The sequence below is a fragment of the Echeneis naucrates genome, chromosome 17, assembly GCF_900963305.1.
Source record: "Echeneis naucrates chromosome 17, fEcheNa1.1, whole genome shotgun sequence".
Classification (NCBI taxonomy): Eukaryota; Metazoa; Chordata; class Actinopteri; order Carangiformes; family Echeneidae; genus Echeneis; species Echeneis naucrates.
Genome location: NC_042527.1, coordinates 12,405,538 through 12,427,276, shown reverse-complemented (window position 1 = coordinate 12,427,276; position 21,739 = coordinate 12,405,538). Strand labels below are relative to the sequence as shown.

The following is a 21,739-nucleotide window of genomic DNA, read 5'->3' as shown; positions in this document are numbered from 1 at the left end:
TTATTTATTTATTTAAGTGGAAAGTCAGTTTGTCACAGCAACAGGCAGGCCAAGAGTACACGGACCTCACCGACAGATGTCAGCACCTGTCAGAGCTCACACAGGTAACCAGGTTAAAGGTAAATTAAGCAGTCAGGCACCTGCACGGACAGACCTCAAGGGGCGTTCACGGACAGCAGTGCTTCTGTGTAAATGAGTATTGATTTCACTGAGATATGGTGAGTATTAAGCATCAGCAAGGGGGATACCCTTTTTTGCACCTGCGTCCCTGAATGTCTGTACATGTCCTTGAAGGTGATGACATAAAATATCAGCCTCTAAAGCTATAATTAATAGGATGTCAGAAAGTGCACAATCACTTGTGGTGTTAATTTGGTGCGTGTGGGGTCAGCAGCATGTTTACAATTCAGAAGGAATACATTGAGGTAACTGTGGAAGGCAATGAAACAAAGAACAGTAAGGTGACAACATGACATGTCATTTAAGAAAGGGCAGTGACACAAGGACTCCAGTTCCAGCAGCTGCTTTGGGTAAATAGGCTGAAACCTGGCAACTATGGCACCATATCCTACTTAAAGAACTCATGCATATTCACTTTTGAGGACTGCAATGTCCTTTCAAAATTAGAGTACAGAAATGTCTGTACAAAATCCTTGACATATGTATGAAAAAGTTGCTGTCACCTTCAAAGATGCATAAAATAAAGCTTAAAATGCTCCAAACATTTTAATTTTAAAGTTGGACATCCAGAGACTTACCTGTGCTCTTACACAAAAAGCAAATTTCTAACTTTATGTGTAAAGGTGATGCTGAAGTTGAATAATTACAGCCTGCTAGTCTACATAATAATTAAACAATGTCTAAATAAATAAACTGAGCACACAACATGCTAACATGTAAAATAGTTTATTTTTGTAAATGTTTCTAAATTCAATTCCACAAACTCCATACTTTGTACACTTCAAAAGGCATTTTCAAAGGAAAAAAAAGAAGAAAGAAAGAAAGAAAAAAAGGGGAAAAAAAAAATCTGACTACTTTTAACGACCAAGAAAATGTAGCACAAACACACTGGCAGGATGATGTAATATCATACAAGAGAAGAAAATATCAAGAAACAATTTTGTTACAACCATTCATTGAGAAAATATATACAATTGAGTCTTCGGAAAGTTAAAAAAATACATGCCATATACATTACAAGTTATAAGACTGTCTCCAAAATTTTACAGTCAACTTGAAATTGTGCACGCAAAAACTCTTCCATTTCTAAGCATATGACTTGTGAAGTGTCAGTATAAAGAAATAATTCTGATTAAAGAGAATGCCATTTCTGTCCAAAAGTCTATGGTTTTCAATTCAAAGTCTGCCATTCTGTCACAAACTGGTTTGTCTAATTCACATCATCATTAGACGTTTGCACCTTGTTTTAAAAGTAAAATAAAAACAGAAAACGATAAATACATGTTGGTGTTCCTATCTGTGTTAAAAAGTTAAAAAGTTGTTTTTTGTGTTCAAACCTAATTCACAGTTCTTTAAAATGAAACCTGATTAACAGCAAACAGATCACAACGATCTCTCACTATTTGAAGAGTCCTTTTTACTCTTTGTTTCTGTAACCGATAACTCGTTACGTTAGTCAACAAAAATATTTCTTTTTTGAGTGGTCAAAGTGTGTTTAAGTCACAAAACAATACGCTACAATACCTTACTTTTCATACAACAAAAATACTTTGTGAATTATTGTGGTTATATTACAAATTCTGTACAGAATAATCATAATATATACTCTCAAACTGAAATAACGTCCATCTTAAATAAATTTCAATGACAAACAGAACAGAAACAATTCGAAACACCCAAACATCAAGAAGGTTAAGGTAGTATTTGGTCGGTTATTCCTATAGTTTTCTTTATGTACATTTATACAAAAGTAACAGCAAGTCTTCTTCAATCTTCAAAAACAATAGCAATCTAGCCTTCTTCAACTCAGTCTCATCATGTTGAGAATAAAATTCATTCACTCTAATAAATACAAAACCTCTCGAATTCCACACAAATCACATGACAGACTTATGATAAAACTGACTCATGGAATCAAGTATTTTAAAAGTTTGTGTATATGTATGTGTGTGTAAGTGTGTGTGTGTTTTTTTTTTAGTTTTATTTTTTTTTTAGTGCAAGTAAATATTCCCTTCGCAGTATTCATTGCTGTACATTCCTCATTCAGTGATGTCTACATTTAGTCATACGGTATACACTAACAGTATGAAACAAAAGGGCCTGCCCTTAGTAAGCAATAAGGCCGCACCCTGCACAGTGCTTTCTCATTCGCTGGTGGATTCCTCACCCATGTACACCAAACAAACTCACAGATACATACAGACAGACAGGAGCATTTCATACAACATAGCCCCTCACATATGGCACAAGTCACATCCTGCTACTGTGTTACATTTTCCCTTCCTCTACTCACCATTTCCCCAAGATCTGAATGAACCAATGCGTAAATTCAGTTAAAATTTCTTCAGAGGGTTCAGGTTGCTTGCTCATTCATGAAATGATTTCAGTGAAGCCTTTTTCCCCTCTGTGCAGAGATCACAGCATCCACACTTTATAGCAAGGAATACTTTTAGGGTTGTCATTTTTTTCTTAGTTAATCCACTTCCTGCAATCGGTGGTGCCGCAGTGGCAGGCGATCTTGTGCTGACCCTCCGTGGTGTCAAACTGGTAGTCGAAACACAGCTGAGGATCATGGGCACAAATGTTACTCCTCAATATCATGGAAGCACATTTCAAATCAACTTTAAAGACACTCACCTCCTCTCCTTTTTCAATTCTGCGAATGCAGCTGATGATGATTTTGTAACCCCTTTCAAATGTCACCACCTCAGCAACACAGTTTGGGGCACAAGAGTGGTTGATATATCTGTACAACAAAGAAAAACTGATGTGTACAAAATTCCAAAAAGTTTTTTTCCCCAAATCAGTTTCATCTTTTTTTCTTTTTTTTTTTTTAATGACGTGAACAATGTGATCCAGGAGCAGCGCTGGATTGGGAGGCAATACTGGTAAAGTTGGAGGTGTAGGAACATGAAAGAGCATCATGCACCCTTCCAAACCAACAGTATTATCACAATTTTAAGTACAAGGTCCAATGCAGATAATTTCTGCAGCAAGAAATGTGTTTAATGTTAAATGTGGGTGTGCCATCAAAGAAAAAAACTGCTTCACAATGGCAGAAAGTGAGATAACTCATAGTATGTGTACATATAAACCCCAATCATATTTCAAATAATACAAATATACATACAATAGCTATGAAAAACACCCTGATAATTATGTGTTACATTAAATAGGCTAAAACACTTAAGTAGAAACAATAAATGTGGACTCATCTTACCTTGCAAGCCCTCCAGTTCGAGTGGCATCAACAACATGCTCACTATCGATGCGAAACATAAACACTGTGCGATTCTGAAAGAGAGAGACAATTTCCTTGCTGGCAAAATTAAGTTTACACAGAAGTAATTTTAGCTCAAAAGGTATAGAAGCCAGATAAAAACCTGAGCTCTGTAGATCTTTTCCTTGCTGATGGCAACCTCATTTCGTAGGATGGTTCCATTGTACTCGATCACCATAGTTTGCTTTTCAATGTCTCGAGCAGCAAACAGTCCCAAGCCCTGTGAATATATGACATTTGCAACTATTGATTTTTTTACACTAGTGTCCATACCCATAAGTCTTATTACGTCAAAAATGAAAAGTAAAAATTAATATTACTTTGCGACTCACCTGAATGCGGGAGCGGGCAAGATAGACATTGGCTCTCCACTCACTCTTCATCCAGCGGTATTGAGAGGACCTAGGGTGCACTACTGGAGGTTTGTTATGGGGGGCGCCACCTTCTCCTTGGGCCACATTCTGGTTAGACCTAGCATTGCTGCTGGATACAGCCTGTGGGTGTGGCCTTTATTTTGTCCCAAAAAAAAAAAAAAAGAAAATGAAATAAAAAAGGTAAAAATTAACAAACTATTCAGAAAACTGTGAATTAAAATTGAAAATGCTGTGAGACAAGTCAAATTCCCCCACAAGTACCTTATCACCAATGAAGTGTAGGCAGAGGCTGTCCTTGGCTGGGCACGCGCACTGCCAGCTGGATTGAACACAAGAGGCAACTCCACAAGTGGATTGCGTCCATAACGGAACGAGTACCTGTCACAAGCCTCCACTCCCGGGAGCTGAAATAAGCGAGTAAATGGGAGATAAATGCTTCAGCCCCTACAGAATGCAATGTACAAGTGTGTTCTGATTTTTTTATCTTTACAATGTGTTTAAAAAAAAAAATAAAAAATCAATCACAAAAGCAGTGACAAACCGATTCAGTGATCTTAGTGACTGCAGGCACTGTAAGTCCAAACAGGTCTTCTCCTTTCAGGTATACAGGGAAGAGCTTCAGCGTGCCTGATTCAGTTCTTTTCTCGGCAACAGGCCCCAGAACTTTATCCCACACTCCTGTTTACCGAGAGAAAACATAGTTAATGGCTCAAAAACTATTCTTTGAAAACAATTAAGCTGTAGGTAAGTGAGTACAAACCCTTGGCTGAGGTGTCAGTCAGGACCAGGTCTTGGTAGCCCTGTTCAGTAACTCTGATGGTAAACTCTGGCTGTCCGTCTCGGTCTTCAACAGAGCAGATGTAACGACAGCGGTGGTTGCCATGGCGCATGCTCCAGTAAATGCGGCAAGCCTCATAGCCAACTGGAAAGATGGCTGTTGGGGAATGGAAAGCTGTCATTTGAAGAGGGGTGAGCTGGCCCATCGCATGCAACACCAGGCTGCCGACTCTGAAGGTGTAGCCCAACTCAGGCTGCTGGACTGCGGTTGCAATCTGCCGCATTTCATCTCTTTGGACATACACTCGTCGAAACACTGCAAAGCAACGCAGCTCATGCTCCAATGCTTGTCCAGCTGTTCCCCGGGGTCTGTGGGCATGGCATAGCATGGTCTTGTCCTTGAAGAAGGTGCACTGAGCTTGCAGAGCACAGGTGAAGTGGTAGACATTAGTACAGCGGAGACGGTGGCAGCCACTGGTAGCTCCAGTCTGCTGGCAGTAGGCGCAGCGTACTGTTTGACCACGACGCAGTGCGAGCTCCACGTTAATGAGAGCACCAGCTTGAGTCTCATATACCTCCGTCGACCACAGAGCACAATTTAGGTGGACCCAGACATCAAGATCAAGATTTAGCAACCTAGCAGGGCCATCAGTGATCCCATCTCCGAACTGATGACAGAAACAGCAACGTCTCTGGTCCCTGAGTGAGGCTGGAGGGCGCAGGGATGCACCAAGCTTCTTGAGGAGCTCATCAATCTTATCCTCATCTGGGAGTTGGGAATTCCCTCTTGGCACCACAACCTGGACAGTCCACTTCCTCCAGCGGAGTCCTTTCTGTCTTTTTCCCTGGTGCCAGCCGTCATGGGACCTTGGCCGAGCCTTCAGCTTCACTGTGACTTTGATGGCATCAGATTTAACCTCCATCTTTGGTGTCTCACCTACTGTGGGGAAGGGGATTGGAGGGGTAGAGGGGGGAGACTGTTTGGGTTGAAGCTGGGCCAGGCAGTGAACGTCCAATGATGACATGTTGTTGTTGTACTGGTGCTGAGCTTTAGAAAGGCTTTCTGTTTGTTCTGAAGCTGGGAGGAGGGCCACCGATTCCTGAAAATATGCGAAAAGCACAATGAATACCACTAAAACACAAAACAATCACAATAAATACATGTAATTAAATTTACAAAGGTTTTCCAAACCTTAGCATCTGTGGTTGATCTTGATTGCAGTGGTGATGAAGAAGAGTAAAGAAGGAAGCAGCTGTGACTGCAGAAGACCAGGTCATCTTCAGATTTCAAACGGACTTCAGACTCCTAGTGAGAGAAATTAGTCCATATTTAGAAAGGCTGCATACAGAATGAGGTGTGAAATCAGACCAATCTGACCAAAATGAACTGCTTAAGGTCAGCTGATGTTAAAGAAAGCATATTTTAAGAACCAAAAATCTGAAGAGTGACATCATACGGTATCCTATTTAACCCACTAATTGATCTGAAATGGATTTAACTGCAGCAGACCAGATTTAAATAATCACAAGATAAGAAATACTGTGGGACTGTGTGTGTATGAATATGAATACATGGATGTAGGAAGTCCTTCAAGCTGAATGTAAACTCACGTATTACACATACATTTTAACCATCTTATACTTTTATTACTCCATTTGATTGTAGAGCTTTTGGGTCATGATATAACAACATTGTTGATCAGCTGATAAGTATCCTAAATGTTGTCTGCTTACTTACTAATATACAACTCAGTTGTCCCTGAGAGTTCTCAGTAACCATTTGATTCATTACCTTCATGTGGGCAGGAAGATCTTTGATGGATTTCTGTACTCCATTTCCCAGAACCACCACCTTACAGTGGCAGCACCACTGTGGTTTACATCCTGGGCTGGCAGGAGTCTTCTGGTCAGGTCCTCTTGCTGCAGCTGAGCCTGAAGTGATGTAAAGCAAGTTTTTAAAACTGATACAAATTTCAAAGCACCATCTGTTTATAACCTGCACAGGTATGATTCTTGGCATTAACTAATCACATTAAAGAAAATTCTAAATAAAAGAAACGTGAAAATAGTAAAAAGAATAATAATTGCGTCTGTGGATGTTAGAGGGGAAACAATTAAAAATTAAGATTGGTTGCCCCCCCTTTACAAGAAGTCATTACGTTAAGCTTAAATCAGACATGAAATTCCAATTTAAGTCTGTGTTTCAGTGGGAAATCAGAGATGGTCTTGTTTCGTTCAGGTTCCCTCACCTGGGCTGTTGGGATGGAAACGGAAATGATATTCCTGCTGCTGTTGTATCATTCCCCGTGGTCCACCGGGTCTTATCATCTGTCCAGGCCGGCCATGAAGCCCTCCATTGTCTCCTTGTCCATGGAAAAGCATTTGGGGCTGAGGCTCCATGCCATGGGGGCCCACCCTGGGACCACTATGCATCGATAAGGGCCCTCTGTCTGGGGTACTGCTGACCTCATAGCTACTTGGGATCTTCACACATAATAGATCTGAAATGGCTGCCACTACACCAGTGATATTCTGTGGAAAACAGTTTTATTTGATCAATCCAAACCTAATCACAAAATTTTATTCACTATTACACGCTGACATTGCTGAACAAAGTAGGACTAAATCTAAGTTTTTTTTGTTTTTTTTTACCTCAGCTGCAGCTGGTCTCAGTGTGATAGCTACAGACACCAGCCTTTGTTTTGAATCATTAGGCACGTGGCCGAAAGGGGGACCACAATACATTGCAGATGGCTCAGTCTTGATATCGTGGAGTTTGATCTCTGACCCTAGATGGGGGGGAGAGGAAAAAAAAAAAAAAAAAAAGGCGGGGGGGGAGATTTTCATGAAGATTTCCACACTTTTAACCATTTAACGTCCTGCCAAACCATTTGGTAGAGCACATTTTAATATTTGAATGTATTTTAATACATTTACAATGAAGTGTCATCTAAACAGGCCTATATTTTAAAAACTTATAGTATGGTTTACCTTTCCCATCAGGTGCTGGAAGCATTGGAAGGACTGGTGACAGGCAAGGGGACGGGGCCTCTTCTTTCACCAGAGAAAGGTCTGGGTAGCGACTGATCTCCATGCCAACCACACTCTCAGGAGATGAAGATGGAACAAAACTGTCAGGTGTGTCCCTATCTTTGCATAGCTCTTGTCCTCTGTTACTATTAACAGAGGGGAGAGAAAAAAAATAGACATGTAGCCGTTGAATTCCATAGATTAATCACCATGGACATATGTTCTACTAGATAATAATGATGCTTTAGCTGATTAAAAGAATCAATGTTGCTTATCCATTACCTGAGCTCTTCTTGATTGTTGTGTGGAGGAGTGGGGAGTGAAGCTGGAACATCCACAGTTTTAGGCCCCTGTGTGATGGCCCTGGCTATCAGATCTTCCTCAGTCCTAAATGGGACATGTAGCGGCTTTGGGACCAGGCCTTTGGACACTATATGAAACAAGAGCAAAATGTCACTATGGATATGCACACATAATGGTTGTGTGTATTGATGTAGATACTCCTGTTTCCCTAAGCCCATTGTGCAATGTAAGACAGTGGGAAGAAATGTTTCAGTTACTGGCACTTCTGTTGAAAATAGGTTTCTTAAAAAATGTGACATGAAGGTATTCTGATGTGTTATTACCCATGGCAGCAGCTTTGCTAGCCAACTCTTCTGTTGTGGCAAATCCATTGATCATTTTCTGTCGGTTCACAGGTGGTGGAGTGGGAGGGAGAGATGCCGGTGGTGTTGGTGGATTACTCAGGTTACTCTGCTGTGGGAATCGACAACAATGCAAAGTCAGCACACCACACATGCTTAACTCAGATCACACCATTCACCCAGTTTTAACATAGTGAAGTTAGCAGGTAACTACCTTGTACGCCAGCTGGGAGTAATAGTCAGAGACTCCGTCTAGTGAGGCACTGCCAAAAGAACCAGATAAAAGGTTCTCTCCATTGAGCTGGCCGCTGCCATAGGGAGCAAAGTGGGCAAAATTGACCCCAATCAGGGGCTCCATGAGGGGCAGCAGGGAGAGCTGCTGTGTCAGGAGAGAAAAACATGCGTAAAATCAGAACAAGCATGCAAGTGCAAAGGATGTTCTATCACAAACCACTGCAAAAGACTGAAGAAAATGTTATAAAGATGATAAATAGAAACATATGATAAAACATATCACAAATTCTATTTATAGCCCAGCAACATTGACATTAAATCATGCAACATTTTATTGACCCATTTACTTGCAGAATACATTTTAATACACATGATTACATTGCTTCGAGATCAAATAAAAAACTTGTTTATTCAAACGATAACTGTCAAACCAATGCAAGGGATAATTATCAAATTTTAATCAAGGCTGGTTTACAAATGAAAGGTTAGAAAATAACTCGAAATAAGCTAAAATAAGCTTATGCAACCCTTGGTCTTGTTAGACACTTCTCTGCTGACAGATGTAGCTAAAGACAGGTTGACAGTCTTGTGTTTTGCTTTAAAGCAGTCCTTGTCTACTTCTGAGAAACAGTACATGCTCTTTTAGTGTTTGCTAGGCGGCGTTAAATGAGATGATGGGATGATATCATCCTGAGGTTGTAATGGCTGAGTTAGCTTCAGATGAAGTCAATAAATCTCAATCATTGAGGGACTTACAACATAATAACAAAACCCCTTGCACGCTCCTTAATAATGACTGCCTCCAATACCTTGGTGTGCAACTGTCATCGAAACTAATTAGAGTAATGTGCTGATAATATTTGAAATTAGTGTCTGAACACAATTAATTTAGGCACACAAGTATAATTCTCTATTCTGGCTGTAATTAATACTGTAAAATTTAGAGCAAATCTTTGTTTGAAGAGCAGACAATGAAATGATCTCCAAAAAGCAAAAAAAGTACCTGTTTGATTTGGGTCATTACATTGTCAGGCCCTGAGTGCAACAGTTGCCTTTCATCACCATCCTTCTTCCTCTTCTTATAGCGGGAGGCAGGCTTCTCTCCTCCTTTTGGTGCCCTTTTGTTCCTCCCTTTCTTTTTCTCCTGTTCAGGCAACAGTGGTCCAGGAAAGTCAGGGGTTCCATCTGAGTATGCCTGGAGATTATAAAAAGGTGCGATTGCATGAAAATGCTTAAACTGACATGAAAAGCAACATAGCTTTCAGTAAAACATTTTTAAAAACACATGACTCATTCAAAAACAGAGCTGTGATTCATGCCAATTAAACTATAATCTGCCACCAATCTGAATCACTTAACCAGTCTCTGAGTCATTATGGTGCAGTTGAATGTATGACTAACACAAAGACTAACCCCATTGCTGTCCATGGAGCTTTGCCTTAGCAGGGCTTTGCAATCTGCAGACTCCTCCTCCTCCGAGCGCAGGCTCTCCTCTGACCTCTGCTGGGGTAATCCAGGGGGAGGTGTACTCTTGTTCTTCAGAAGGTGCTTCAGTAGTTCATTTCCAGCTTCACCCTTGTTTGGACTTTGCCCTGCAGGGAAGGGAGACATGCTCCCTTTACCACCCTCTTCTTTCACAGCATTCATTTCCGAGCCAAGGGCCCCTTCTCTTGGCCCATGACACTCACTGACATCAGTTTGCTCCAGCTTGATGTTGTTAAGGATCCTATCGTGCTCCTGAGCCTGTGTCCTTGGCGTGTCTGATGACATACCAACATGTCCCGCCTGTCCTCCAGAAAGTTGTCTTTCTAGCTCTGAGTGACTTGGGGTGGAAGAACCCAATAAGGGGGACCTTGACAAGTCTTGGTCTCCAAAGATATGGGTGTTTCTGGTTGGAGTTGAGGAGGTGTCTGAGACACATGGCGTGAGTGGAGCAGTTAGGTCAGAATGAGGAGTTGATGGTGTCTTAACTGAATCTGCATCATCATCTTTCTTCTTTTTGCGGCTCCTCTTCTTCTTGCCTTTCTCATCGGGGATGATGTTGGAGTAGAGTTGGATAAGAGACTGACCAGAGCCTGGAAAGTTAGACGGTAAAGGTGTAGCCGAGTCAAATGGTGGACCCTCATTTGGCATTTGAAGCATCATTCCAGGGCCGCTGAAGTGACGAGGCCTTGGCTGACCCTGGGGGAAGTTCGGTGTTTGTAAGGCAAGATTGTCAGGCCCCAGACCAGGCCCCATTTCCGAAGGCATCATCCCATTGCCCATCATAGCTCTCCTTTCACCTTGCATATATGTACCAGCTGGTGAGCCCATTCCAGACTGCATGCCCTGCTGCTGGGGAAACACTGGACCAAGAGGCTGTTGCTGCAGAGGAGGCCTCTGAGGCTGCATGAAGTCTTGTGGCAGCTCGGAATTAAAAAACGGCATTTGAGCGAGAGGTGCCATGTTCCCTTCTGGCCCCATCATGCCTTGCTGCTCCATTTCCATACGGTGTTTAAGGGCTCGCTGTCGTTCCACCTCCTGCATGAGTTGTACTCGCTGTCGCTCCTGTTGCTCCCGGAGCCTCTCCCTCCTCTCTCGCTCCTGGAAACCTTCGCTGAATGGGTTGTTGTCATCAAACTTCACACCACCTGCCTGCATGGGTTTCACACCACCTGGCGGAGCTGGTGGTACTTGGGGGTCCACCGGTATTTGTGGGTGCTGAGGTATATTTCCCATTGGCATTTGATGGGGCTGACCTGCATTGCCTACAGGTACCTGGGGAGTCATTATTGGGGGCATTCCTGGTCCACCCATTGGAATAGGAGTACCTGGATGCCAGCCAGGTGGTGGATTGGGCATACGAGGAGGCACATTTGTCTGGGTAGGATGAAGTGGCATCTGCATCATGGGGTTCATTGGAGGCTGAACAATTGGTGGTCCACTAGGGACCATTCCTGCAGGACCTGGCATAGGGTGCATCCCTGGCATTATGGGTGTCATATTGTTTTGTTGGTGTTTCACTCGATACTCCTCTATGAGTTCAGCATGCTCTTTCTGCTGCTTGCGGATCTGGAACAAAACATAAGACATTGATCAAAAAATTTTGATTGAGGTTATCTGCAACATTTCAATGAAATAGTGTATTGCTTGCAAGCTGTTTTATCACCAAACTTCAATGGTTACATTTACCCAAAGGAAGAAGTGAATGATTTTGTTTTCAAAAAGCAGCTGGAAAAAATACTTTAGAGCCCTAGTCTGAAGGCACAATCAGCCAAAGAACTTTTTTTTCAGCAAGGCTCTTTTAGAGAGTCAACACAGGTTGTGTCTGCACTGCTCCTGACACACTTAATGTAATTTATAAAAGCCTGCTTCAGTACATAGTTACATGTATACTTTGATCGGCAAAACTTTAAGCAACATGAGTGTGTTGGGTAAAATAGATAATTAACATTCAATGCTAATTAGATTTACTATAAAGGTAAGATCAAAGTGAACACCTACACAGCAGTTGAAAATAAAGCTACTGAAAAAAAAAAAAAAAAAAAAAAAAAAAAAAAAAAAAAAATCTATCAATGATCTGAAGGTTGTGAAAATGAAGAATCAACAGAGGTATGTGTGTCCTATTCGACTCAATGTCTATCTCTTGTGAATTTGAGTGACATTATTACTGATTTAATTGTTTAATAATGAAAATCAAACATGTAAAACATTTTTAATTCTGATGCAGCCTTTTTAATCAACACACATACCCAATAGCCAGGTTTTCAACTTGTCTGTGTTTATTGCCTTGCTATTATTGCTAGTGCCTTCCTTATATCTAACAAACTGCTCATAAAAACATTTAAAAAAGGCAATACTTCAAGTGAGTGGCTATTGTATGCATTAGGGCTGATACAGAATTCAATAGTGGAGCTTTGACAGCCCTGGCATTTACCTGCTCCAGTTGTTTCTGCACCACTCCCTGTTGCTCGGTGACATGTTTGAGCTGCTCAGCGTCCTCCTCGGGGAACTCTCTCCCTGCCTTCTTAGCTGTTCTCTGCTTGGCAGACAGGGCTTTCTTAGACTTCCTGTGAGCTCCGATCTTGTCCTCCAGAAACTTCTGCTGCATTTGAAGTAGTTGCTGAGTCTCCTGGAGCCATTCCTCATACTGAGCCCTTTGAGCATTGTCTGAAAGAAGAAAAAGGCTCTTTTGTTAGCAATCTTGAAAAAACAAACATTTAAACTTTCCTACTCCTGACAAAACCTCAAGCCAAAAAGTTGAAAATACATAAAGATTTTATTTTCTTTAACACAACTTACTGACAAATCCTGGTCCAAAGTTTGGAGGACTTGGTCTTGCTACTTGAGTCAATTTACCATCCTGAAAGCAAGATTAACAAGTATGTTGTTTTTGTTTTTTTTTTTTATTTTATTTTACATTATACAGTTTAAAGAAAAGTTTGTTTCACTACCTGTCCAACAACTTGTGGAGGAAGTGGTGTACTTTCAGGACAAGGTGGTGCAGGACTGGGAGGAAATCTGTGATAGAACAATACCATAGCCATTTTATTAAATCAATTACAGCAGGATTTGCTCAATTATTTACACCCTTGCAAACAATACATATTTGCAATTTAGAGAACTTCTTACCTGTTCATGACCATTGGGGCCATTCCCATGTTATTTTGAACCATAACTTTGTTGATGCCTTTCAGGGCAACCATTTTAGCTTTCATGATGGGGTCAGTGATAGCATCAAAATCTGTGAACATCATCAGTGTATTGTCAGAAGTAATTACTTTGCAAAAAAAGAGCAACAATCACATACATAAAGTTAAACAGACATATCTAGAAATTCTGGCCAAAATTGTTTACCAATATTTGGGAAGAAGGAGTCACTGGAACGTTGTCGTATCATGGCTTGCATCTGCCTCTGCTGCTGTTGCTCCTGCCGCTCCTGGTCCAGAAGATCCTGCAATAGAAGAGGTTGTTCCTCTAGCAGAAGAGGACGCTGTTGTTGGTTGTGCTGACCCATTGCCTGGTTCAATGCTGTCTGCTGGGCCTGAGTCAGACCGCTCGGGTCCACTCCAGCAGCTATCCCCACCTGGTGGTCATCTCCAAAGCCAGTCATGGAAGCTTCTCCAGCAGTGGAGGCGTCAGCTATTGTTTGACTCATTGCAAGTCCAGAGGTATGCTGAGTGTCAGTGACTTGGTTCTGCTGGGCCATGAGATTACCTCCTTGATTGACAGATTCAATGATTGGATTTAATGACTGCTCCTCAGGCTGCTGCTTAATGAGTAAACTAGAAAGGACTGGGGTGGAGTCAGAGAGAACTCCCTGCTGGTTGGATGTTAAGGTGTTTCCAGCAGCTTGCTGGTCTACCACCTCAGGTGGTTTCTGACAGTCTTTGATCTCTGTTTTAATTTCTTGCCCAGGTGTTAAAGAAACAGAGTCCTGATTCCCAGGGGCTTCCAGCTTCACTTCAGCTAAAGACTGTTCCCCTGAGGCCTCTGACTTTGCCAATGTAGATGCTGAATTGGACGAAGCCTCAGTTTCAGTGCTTGAGTTTTTGTTGATGTCTGTTGTATCAGGATTATCATCCATTGGATCACTGAGATCCAACTCCTCATTAAACATGTCTTTCTTGATGTCATCTAAGTCAGGGTCAGTATAAGCAATTATATCAAATTTCCCCGATGTTAGGAAGTCATCAAGATGTAGGTCATTTGTCTCCAGATCTAAGTCTTTACCATCTTCGGGATCCAAATTTAGATTTTCCAAATCAGCATCCACCAAGTCCTTCACCTCTACATCCTCCAGATCTTTGACTGCCGATTCCTCTGAATCTAGCTTCTCCTCAACAGCATCAGTGCTGGCTACTGAGACAGTTTCAGTCTGCCCAGCAGGGGGTGCAGTCAGGATCATTGATGCTGCCATGTTCTGGGTCTCATTTGAAGCTGGTTGGCTCATGGACCTCATCAAAGAAGACTGTTTGAGTGCATTGTTTCCTGACAGTTGGGCTTGCTGATGAAGATTGTCCATGCTGGTTGATAGCTGTACATGGGCAGTCTGGCTGGTCATGGGGTCTACCATTCTGGGCCCCTGATTTGGGGGGAATCTGGAATCATGTGCTCCTGGAAAGCCTACTGGCCTTTGAACCTGTAAGTTGGGATCCACGTTGCTTCCTTGCGTGGAACCTGGTGGGAAGGGCATACGTGGCCTGTTTTCTGCAGCTCTGTGACGCAGCTCAATGAAAGGCTGGCCCATTATGTTGTGCTGCTGCACTGGCATACCACGTGGAGGGAAGTGTTGGGGTAGCCCCATAGGGTTCCCTGCCATATTCTTTGCCATTTCTGCAGACATGGAGCGTCTCATTTGAGGAGGTATATCCTGCATTGGGTGTTGCCCTCGGGGAAAGAACTCTTGGGGCACATGTGGTCCCAGAACCCCAGGGGGAAATGCAAACCTAAAACAGGAAAAAAACACATTAAAATACATAAGAGTATTTCTACATTTGTGCAGTACCAAGTTATTGATTACAGAATATTTAAAACACAAAGTGAAATACAAGCAATAACATCTTAAATCAAACCTTGGTCCCTGATGTCTCAAATTAGGATCTGCAGGATGTGGGCCACGGTGAATTTGTCCTTCAGGGAAAGGGACACGTTGATCCCCGGGAAAAGGTCCAGGAAACCTCATTGGACCTCTCATGGGTCCTTGCCCTGGATAAGGAGGAGGCGGCCGGTTGAATATTTCTCCCTGTTGCCCAGGGCCCTCCTGGGGCCAAGGTCGTGGTGTTCCTGGAGTCATGTTACCAGCAGGCTCCTGAGGTCCACGCTCCTGTCGAATGGCACTCCTCTGTTGTTGCTGCTTTAGTATTAATTCTCTAATTCGTTGTCGCTACAAAACAAGTGAATAGCAATATAAGCCTTTTTAACACAAAGTCAATGAATCAAGACTATTTCACACTGATGCATTTTCAGCTGTTCAGAGATGGCCAATGCATTTTGCTCAGTCATTGTGTGCAGCTAATATGTAGCAATGCATGTCAAGCGTCCACTTTTAAGAGTCCACTGTTGAAGCTTATAATAATTTTCAGCGTGACCATATTTCATGTAGATTTAAATCTTTTTCTGAATCATCTGTTTTTCCAGTTAGTATTTTTAGTGTGTTGTTATAGATCGTTTTATGACAGAACAGAACCAAATCAAAGAAAAATCACAGTTAAACAATCTGACTCATTTAGCTCACCTCTTGATCCAAAGCAACTGGCAAGTGAGGGAGATGCCTAATGCGTCAATGCATTAGGAGACCTTAGCATAAATACTAAGTGCTACATCTGTTTAATAAGTGTAAAGGGATAAAGTATAGAAGTGTACTACGGTATAGCAAGTGCTGGTTAGGTATGTTAGGGTGTCAAAGGTGCTAGGAAATTAGGATCAAGTGAAAAAAATATTTTCATGATTATAAAAATACCCAAATAATTTTAAAACTGTGTTAAGGATATATTTAAGTGAAATACCAATGTAAAAACATCCTTGTAGTATGATATAGATAATAGAACTTAAATGAGTACACATATACCTGTCTGAGTCTTTCCTCACTCTCAGCGAGAGCAACACCCTGAATCTCAGAAGATGCACCAGGCATTTGTGGGTTGTTAGATAGTTGGCTTGGATCTTGAGGTACAGTTCCATTGTTACCCACAACTGATTGCTCTTTCATTTCCATTTTCTCTGTTGACTGTGGACGAGGGGTCAAAGGGGGTTGTTCAAATGGATCATGCCCAGGTGTCAGACTGGGTCTTCTAGAGGGGGACTGAGTAAATCCATCTTCTGACACACTTGGGTGTTTTGGTGTTTGCGATCCAGGATGAGGAAAGGGCTCCTGAAGCCTGCCTTGGGTTGGGGGGAAAGGGTCCTGGCTTCCCATTGATCCTGGTCTTGGCCCTTGTCTACTGAGCCCATCAGGACCAGGTCTTGGGGTCCCTGGAGGCTGGGCATAAGGGTCACTAAGCATTGATCTTGGGACTCCAGGCTGAGAAAACATTTCACTACTTCCTGGCCTCGATGTCCCTGGTGTACTAGTGAAAGGCTCTATTGGCCCCCTCTGACTGCCCGGTGACCTGGAAAACCTTTCTCCCACTGAGGGACGTGGAGTACCTGGTGGCTGAGCATAAGGGTCTACTGAGTGTGAAGGTGACATCCTCTGTCCTGGGTGTGGCTGATGACTGAACTGGTTCATCCCACTGGGCCGTGGAGTAGCAGGAGCCTGTGAGTAAGGGTCTGTGGCTGGGTTAGGGGTGTTTGCTTGTTGACCGTAGTTGTCATGTGGGCGTGGGGTGCCGGGAGGGCGCGCATAAGGCTCGAAAAATTGACGAGGTTGAGCACCAGGGTCATTGATGGATCGTTGGTTAGCTGGAGACTGAGAGAAAGGGTCAGTGCCTGTCTTGTTAGGACCAGAGGGCTGGGCAAAGGGGTCATATGTAAAGTGGTCAGGTCTTGGAGTGGAAGGTGCATGAGCATAGGGATTTCTAGACATTTGATGCATTGGTCCTGGCTGAGCAAATGAGTGTCCCTGAGGATGATGCTGGCTCATTCTAGGTGGACTAGTGAAGTTGTCATTCCCAGATGGTCTTGGGGTATGTGGAGGCTGAGCGTAGGGGTCGTTCTGTTGATTCTGGGAGAACCTGTCAGTAGGATGTGGACCTGGTCGGCTGAAGGGATCCTGGGCCTGAGGAGGGGGCATGGGTGTTTTGAACAGAGGCACTGAGCCAGACTCATTACTACCAGGGATTGGTGTTAGTAAAGGCCTTGAGTAAGGGTCAGACAAAATCATCCTGTTCTGGGCCATGCGCTGATAGGCCTCAGTTCTGATCATGGGCCTTGAGTATGGGTCTCTCCCTGGGGAACCCATTGGTGGTCTACCCTGAGCGGACTGACTGGCCCTGGGTGGACCCATGGGCTTCAAAAAAGGGTCCATTTCCCCAGTTGGTCTTGGGGTGTCAGGAGGTTTGGCATAAGGATCACTGCTCATGGATGTTGGAGAGCCAAAAGATTCATGAGCTGGAGAGGGTCGACCTCTGTCCTGCTCCATCAAAGAAGTGGGGGATTTACCAGATTCCACCATTCTGCGACATGCATTTGGCCCAAGAGTCGGTGGTCTTGGGGTGCCAACCATCTTGGCATATGGGTCCCATGGAGAAGAGGGTCTGGAGCCAGAGGAACCTGGTGAGAACACCTGTGGGGACTGAGGTTGGGAGGAAAGGCCAGATGGAGGGGGAGGAGGTGGCCTTAAGAACACATCCTCTGGAGGACCAGAAGTTGGCGTTCCAGGTAGCTGTGGCCTGGCGAAGGCTTCTTTAGAGTTGAGCTGCTGCATGGGGGACATACTTCCGTTGCTGGGTTGGGAAGCTGGGCTTTGGTTACCACTGGTGTTCCCCTCGCCCTCTGATTGGCTGTTGGTTGTCTGCTGCTGCTGCTGTTGTTGCTGTTGCTGTTGTTGGAGTTGCTCATTCTTAACTTGCTCTAATTTCTGAGTGGCTTCAATTTTGGCTTGCTGTTTGCTTTTCTGCCTCATTTGCTGTTGGAAAAACACAATGAAAAGAGCAATTAGACATCAAATGGATGTAGCACATATCAGTCTCATGCCAAAAATGATCTGGACCTACTAACCAGACCTACTAACCACCAATGTCATCTGGGTTAATGTGGAGGATAGTGAAGTTGTTTAGGGAGCTTTACTAAACCACCACGTCTTAGCTGTCTTAATTTAAAGTGGACCTGCCGCTGCATTCGCTGACTTCATTGCATACACTCTTACCTGTCTAAACTTCCACTCTTGTTCATGCTCTGACTCTTTTGGTTTCAAAGGGTCTTTAAACAGCAGTTCTGTGTCTAGTGGTATGTTGGGATCAAACACCTCAGGGGGCTGTTGCTGTGGATGATGCCTCTTCACCGTCTCATTCGACATCTGGACTTTGTTGATGCGCAGGGCTGCTCGGTTATCTCTTGCCTTTTGCTAAACAGCAAATCAATCAAAGTTGCCAAAAAAGACAAAGAACACACACAGACATAAAAATTTAGTATAAATGTAACTGCATACACAAGATTACAGGACAAACATACAACAATAATAATAAAAAAAAAAGAGATTTGTTAAAGCATCCAGATAGAGAGGAAATGTCCATCCTATTTATGATCCAGCACCAAGGGCTATCTGAGATGGAGGTACTGTCCTCACTGGCAGGCAGTGGACAGTTAGATAATGAAGTGGAAGATATGTTCCATAACTGATACCAGATTGGTTTGACAACCTATTACATGGAAAAGGCTGCATTAAGTACTCAGTGATTTCCTGGGTGCTTAATTTATTTGACTTTTAATTTTAATTTTGCCATTTGGATGTATAGTCTGAATATAATAGTTACTCTGAATCAGTTGTAAACAATTAAACAGAGTATCAAAAGAAAACACTATGACAAAGAATGGCCACCACATATACCAGTTGCAAAAATACAATTTAAAATTACTAATGCAAGGTGCAATTTGTAATCAAGTCTAGGTCTATGAAATTGACCACTGCCAGATAAAATTATTTCAAGTGAACTTAATTACTGAGACCATAGTGAGTTCTAACACTGAGCAGAGCTTCCTATGTTAATTAGTTCATCTGTGAATGGCCGGATTTCAAATTACACTGGCAGGAGGCAAGAGGCCAGATGCGATACAGGAGTCTGCCTTCTGCATACTAATAGGTCAATGCAAATAGAAGTGACAGTTCAGGCTTTAAGACAGTTGAAGACAATTTGCAAATTCAACGGTATATTGGATCTTACCACATATGGGGCCCTGTCTTGTGAACTAGCTTTCCTCCAAAGTTTTGCAATTTGCTTTACTCTTGTAGACCAGTCTGTTGAAAGTACAAGAAAAAAACTGTCATGCAAGCAGTTTTTTAAAAAGATACAAGGTATTTTTTTTTCTCTGACAAAATCTGTGCAGTGAACACACCCAAGAGATACCTAGAGATGAACAAAAATAGTAGCACTAACAACACAGACCATAAGAAACAACTTTTGTATTCAATGACAAACAAAGCTAGATGCATACACCAACCTGGGTACTCCTCTTTCAAATTGGGAAAATTGACATTGGTATAGAGGACAGGCGCAACAGTGGCTAGCTCTCCAAGTGTCTCCTCCTTCTCCCACTTGAGTGTACTCCTTTGGGCATTGGACATGGCTTCGGTCTCCCCCTCAGGCAGAGATCCAGGGGGTGTAGGTCCAGGGCCATGGCCTGGTGAGGGCCATGGACCAACTGCCTCTCTAGGCATCTGATTAAACTTTCTGTCCCTGTAAAAATAAAATGAAACCAGAATCACAAACTGAAATACTTCATTAATTCCTAGGGGAAATCCTGTTCGTTAGAGGTGCTCCATTACAGAATTAGAAAGGAAAATTTAAATATTGGTGCATCTTGGTGGGAAGAGTCTGTTATTTAACAAAGAGCTGATGAGGTTGACAAGGGCTGTCCTTGCAGAGAAAAGAAGATAACCACTGCCCCTTCCCAAAAAACCTCCCAAACATTGGTAATAATTAAAAGGATACATTACCTTGGATTGTCGGTGAAAGGCATACGGTTAAGGGGGGAGAAGTTCTCTGGGATACAGGGGCCTACTCCTGGATTTGTGGAGAAGCGTTGGTTTGGTCCCATCATACCATTGATCATTGGCATCCTTGGAAACATGGGATTCCCTACACAGTTGAAGTTTAAGAGGGTAATTAGAGCCATGAATTTTAAAGTCAAATGCTACATGTCTAACTATGACAAGATAATAAGCACTGTACCTGTGCTGGGGTGAGGCATGCTAGTGCCAGGCGTGGCAGGGAGGGGCCTTGGACCCTGGGGGTGAGGCAGCTGTGGTGGTGGAGGCGGTTGGCTAGTGCTGGGGCTAAGGACTGCTGTAAAGAGATCTTCTACATCCTTACCCTCCAGCTCTGTGAGAGAATGTGACAGCATAATGATGTGTGTTAAAATCCATTAAAGACAAAGAAATTCTGTTCAACTGTCAAAAGTCAGAATGTAATCCTTCTGTGTAATATTGGTAAAGAAACAAACAAACTGATAAACAGGCACACTACTTAAACCTGTAAAACATTAAAGGGCAAAAATGGCCACTATGACCCAAATGATGTAACTACCACTACTTTACAGGTGAGCCCTATCAAAATTTACAGTTTTACAAAAAAGGATAAATTTACAAACCTGGAATTTTGTAAAGTTTGCTGAGAATTGATTCTGAAACAAAGACAGAAGCAGAAAAAAGTGGTTATTTATCTTGTATTAAGTTTTAGAAAAGCTGTGTAAAACCAGTGAAATTGGTTTTGCTCTGGATGTTGTGTGGTCCTGACCGTCAGTGACCATCTTGTCCAGCTCTGGGCTGAGAATTCCATCCAGGGGTTCCTCTGGGAGGGTTCGTGGTGTCCTCCGGCCAGTCTGAGACTGGGACACCACTGGGGAACTGTCTGCCAGGGGCCCAATGTCCAGACCAGCTGTGGAAACACACAGACACACAAAAGATTAATCATAACATGTACAAGCAAGCAAGACAATCAACAAAAAATGCAACCAAAAATGTGACCGTAAATACACACTTGAAGTGAGATGTTTATTGTCTTAACAGCCTGTGGAACTCAATCAAAACCAAACAGTATATGATTACAGCTCCTTGGGTTTTCAGAATGGTGAAGAGACAGACAGGTCATACTAATTCTCAGTAGAGATACACCAACAGGACTGTTAGTGAAGAAAATTTTTCCAATAATAGCAATGACTCATCAATTGGTCTTTTATAAGAAATTCCAATCGCTATTAAAAAAATAAAATAAAATAATCAAGTTCTCCCAATTTAAGGGTCATTGTAACCATTAGTTGGCAATACCTGTATTACAACTTAATTATAATAGCCCAAAGGGCATTTCAGCTTAACAAATTAGTTTTAATAAAAACCAAGGACATGTACTGCAGTGCAGTGCTTTTTGTCATCCAACCACAGGATTGACAACAGAGGACCTTCGATGTGTTCAGGAGCTGGAAGGACATTCACCAAGGCCCCTTGTTCTTTAAATTGCTTCATTCCAAGCTGCTCATTTCTTCAATACCTGGACGACCTTGTCTGTTCTTTTTCTTTTCTGTCTTTTAAAAATGTTTGATTAAGCAACTATGGATTCGTTTTTGTATTTATTTTATTAAATAAA

At 42.5% G+C, this 21,739-nt stretch overlaps 1 protein-coding gene across 5 annotated transcripts in view; it reads right to left on the bottom strand.

The window, feature by feature from the left end:
* Positions 1-890: 890 nt before the first annotated feature.
* kmt2cb (lysine (K)-specific methyltransferase 2Cb) overlaps positions 891-21,739 on the bottom strand; it is a 56,722-nt gene continuing 35,873 nt past the window's right edge. For 2 of the 5 annotated variants that reach the window (XM_029524053.1, XM_029524056.1), the window contains 32 exons: positions 20,894-21,034; positions 20,748-20,780; positions 20,330-20,479; positions 20,095-20,236; positions 19,599-19,834; positions 19,322-19,395; positions 18,307-18,504; positions 16,069-18,066; positions 15,074-15,384; positions 13,356-14,947; positions 13,131-13,242; positions 12,953-13,019; positions 12,801-12,861; positions 12,436-12,668; positions 9,933-11,570; positions 9,523-9,714; positions 8,500-8,664; positions 8,268-8,397; positions 7,924-8,071; positions 7,603-7,787; positions 7,264-7,400; positions 6,861-7,143; positions 6,404-6,543; positions 5,804-5,917; positions 4,595-5,711; positions 4,376-4,512; positions 4,096-4,238; positions 3,793-3,967; positions 3,564-3,680; positions 3,401-3,474; positions 2,818-2,926; positions 891-2,742 (listed from right to left, as the gene is read on the bottom strand). In XM_029524053.1, the coding sequence (XP_029379913.1) occupies positions 2,650-2,742; positions 2,818-2,926; positions 3,401-3,474; positions 3,564-3,680; positions 3,793-3,967; positions 4,096-4,238; positions 4,376-4,512; positions 4,595-5,711; positions 5,804-5,917; positions 6,404-6,543; positions 6,861-7,143; positions 7,264-7,400; positions 7,603-7,787; positions 7,924-8,071; positions 8,268-8,397; positions 8,500-8,664; positions 9,523-9,714; positions 9,933-11,570; positions 12,436-12,668; positions 12,801-12,861; positions 12,953-13,019; positions 13,131-13,242; positions 13,356-14,947; positions 15,074-15,384; positions 16,069-18,066; positions 18,307-18,504; positions 19,322-19,395; positions 19,599-19,834; positions 20,095-20,236; positions 20,330-20,479; positions 20,748-20,780; positions 20,894-21,034 (10,445 nt within the window). In that variant the 3' untranslated portion in view covers positions 891-2,649. The remainder of the gene's footprint in view (positions 2,743-2,817; positions 2,927-3,400; positions 3,475-3,563; positions 3,681-3,792; positions 3,968-4,095; positions 4,239-4,375; positions 4,513-4,594; positions 5,712-5,803; positions 5,918-6,403; positions 6,544-6,860; positions 7,144-7,263; positions 7,401-7,602; positions 7,788-7,923; positions 8,072-8,267; positions 8,398-8,499; positions 8,665-9,522; positions 9,715-9,932; positions 11,571-12,435; positions 12,669-12,800; positions 12,862-12,952; positions 13,020-13,130; positions 13,243-13,355; positions 14,948-15,073; positions 15,385-16,068; positions 18,067-18,306; positions 18,505-19,321; positions 19,396-19,598; positions 19,835-20,094; positions 20,237-20,329; positions 20,480-20,747; positions 20,781-20,893; positions 21,035-21,739) is intronic. The other 3 variants (XM_029524055.1, XM_029524054.1, XM_029524057.1) reach the window with 3 other exon arrangements.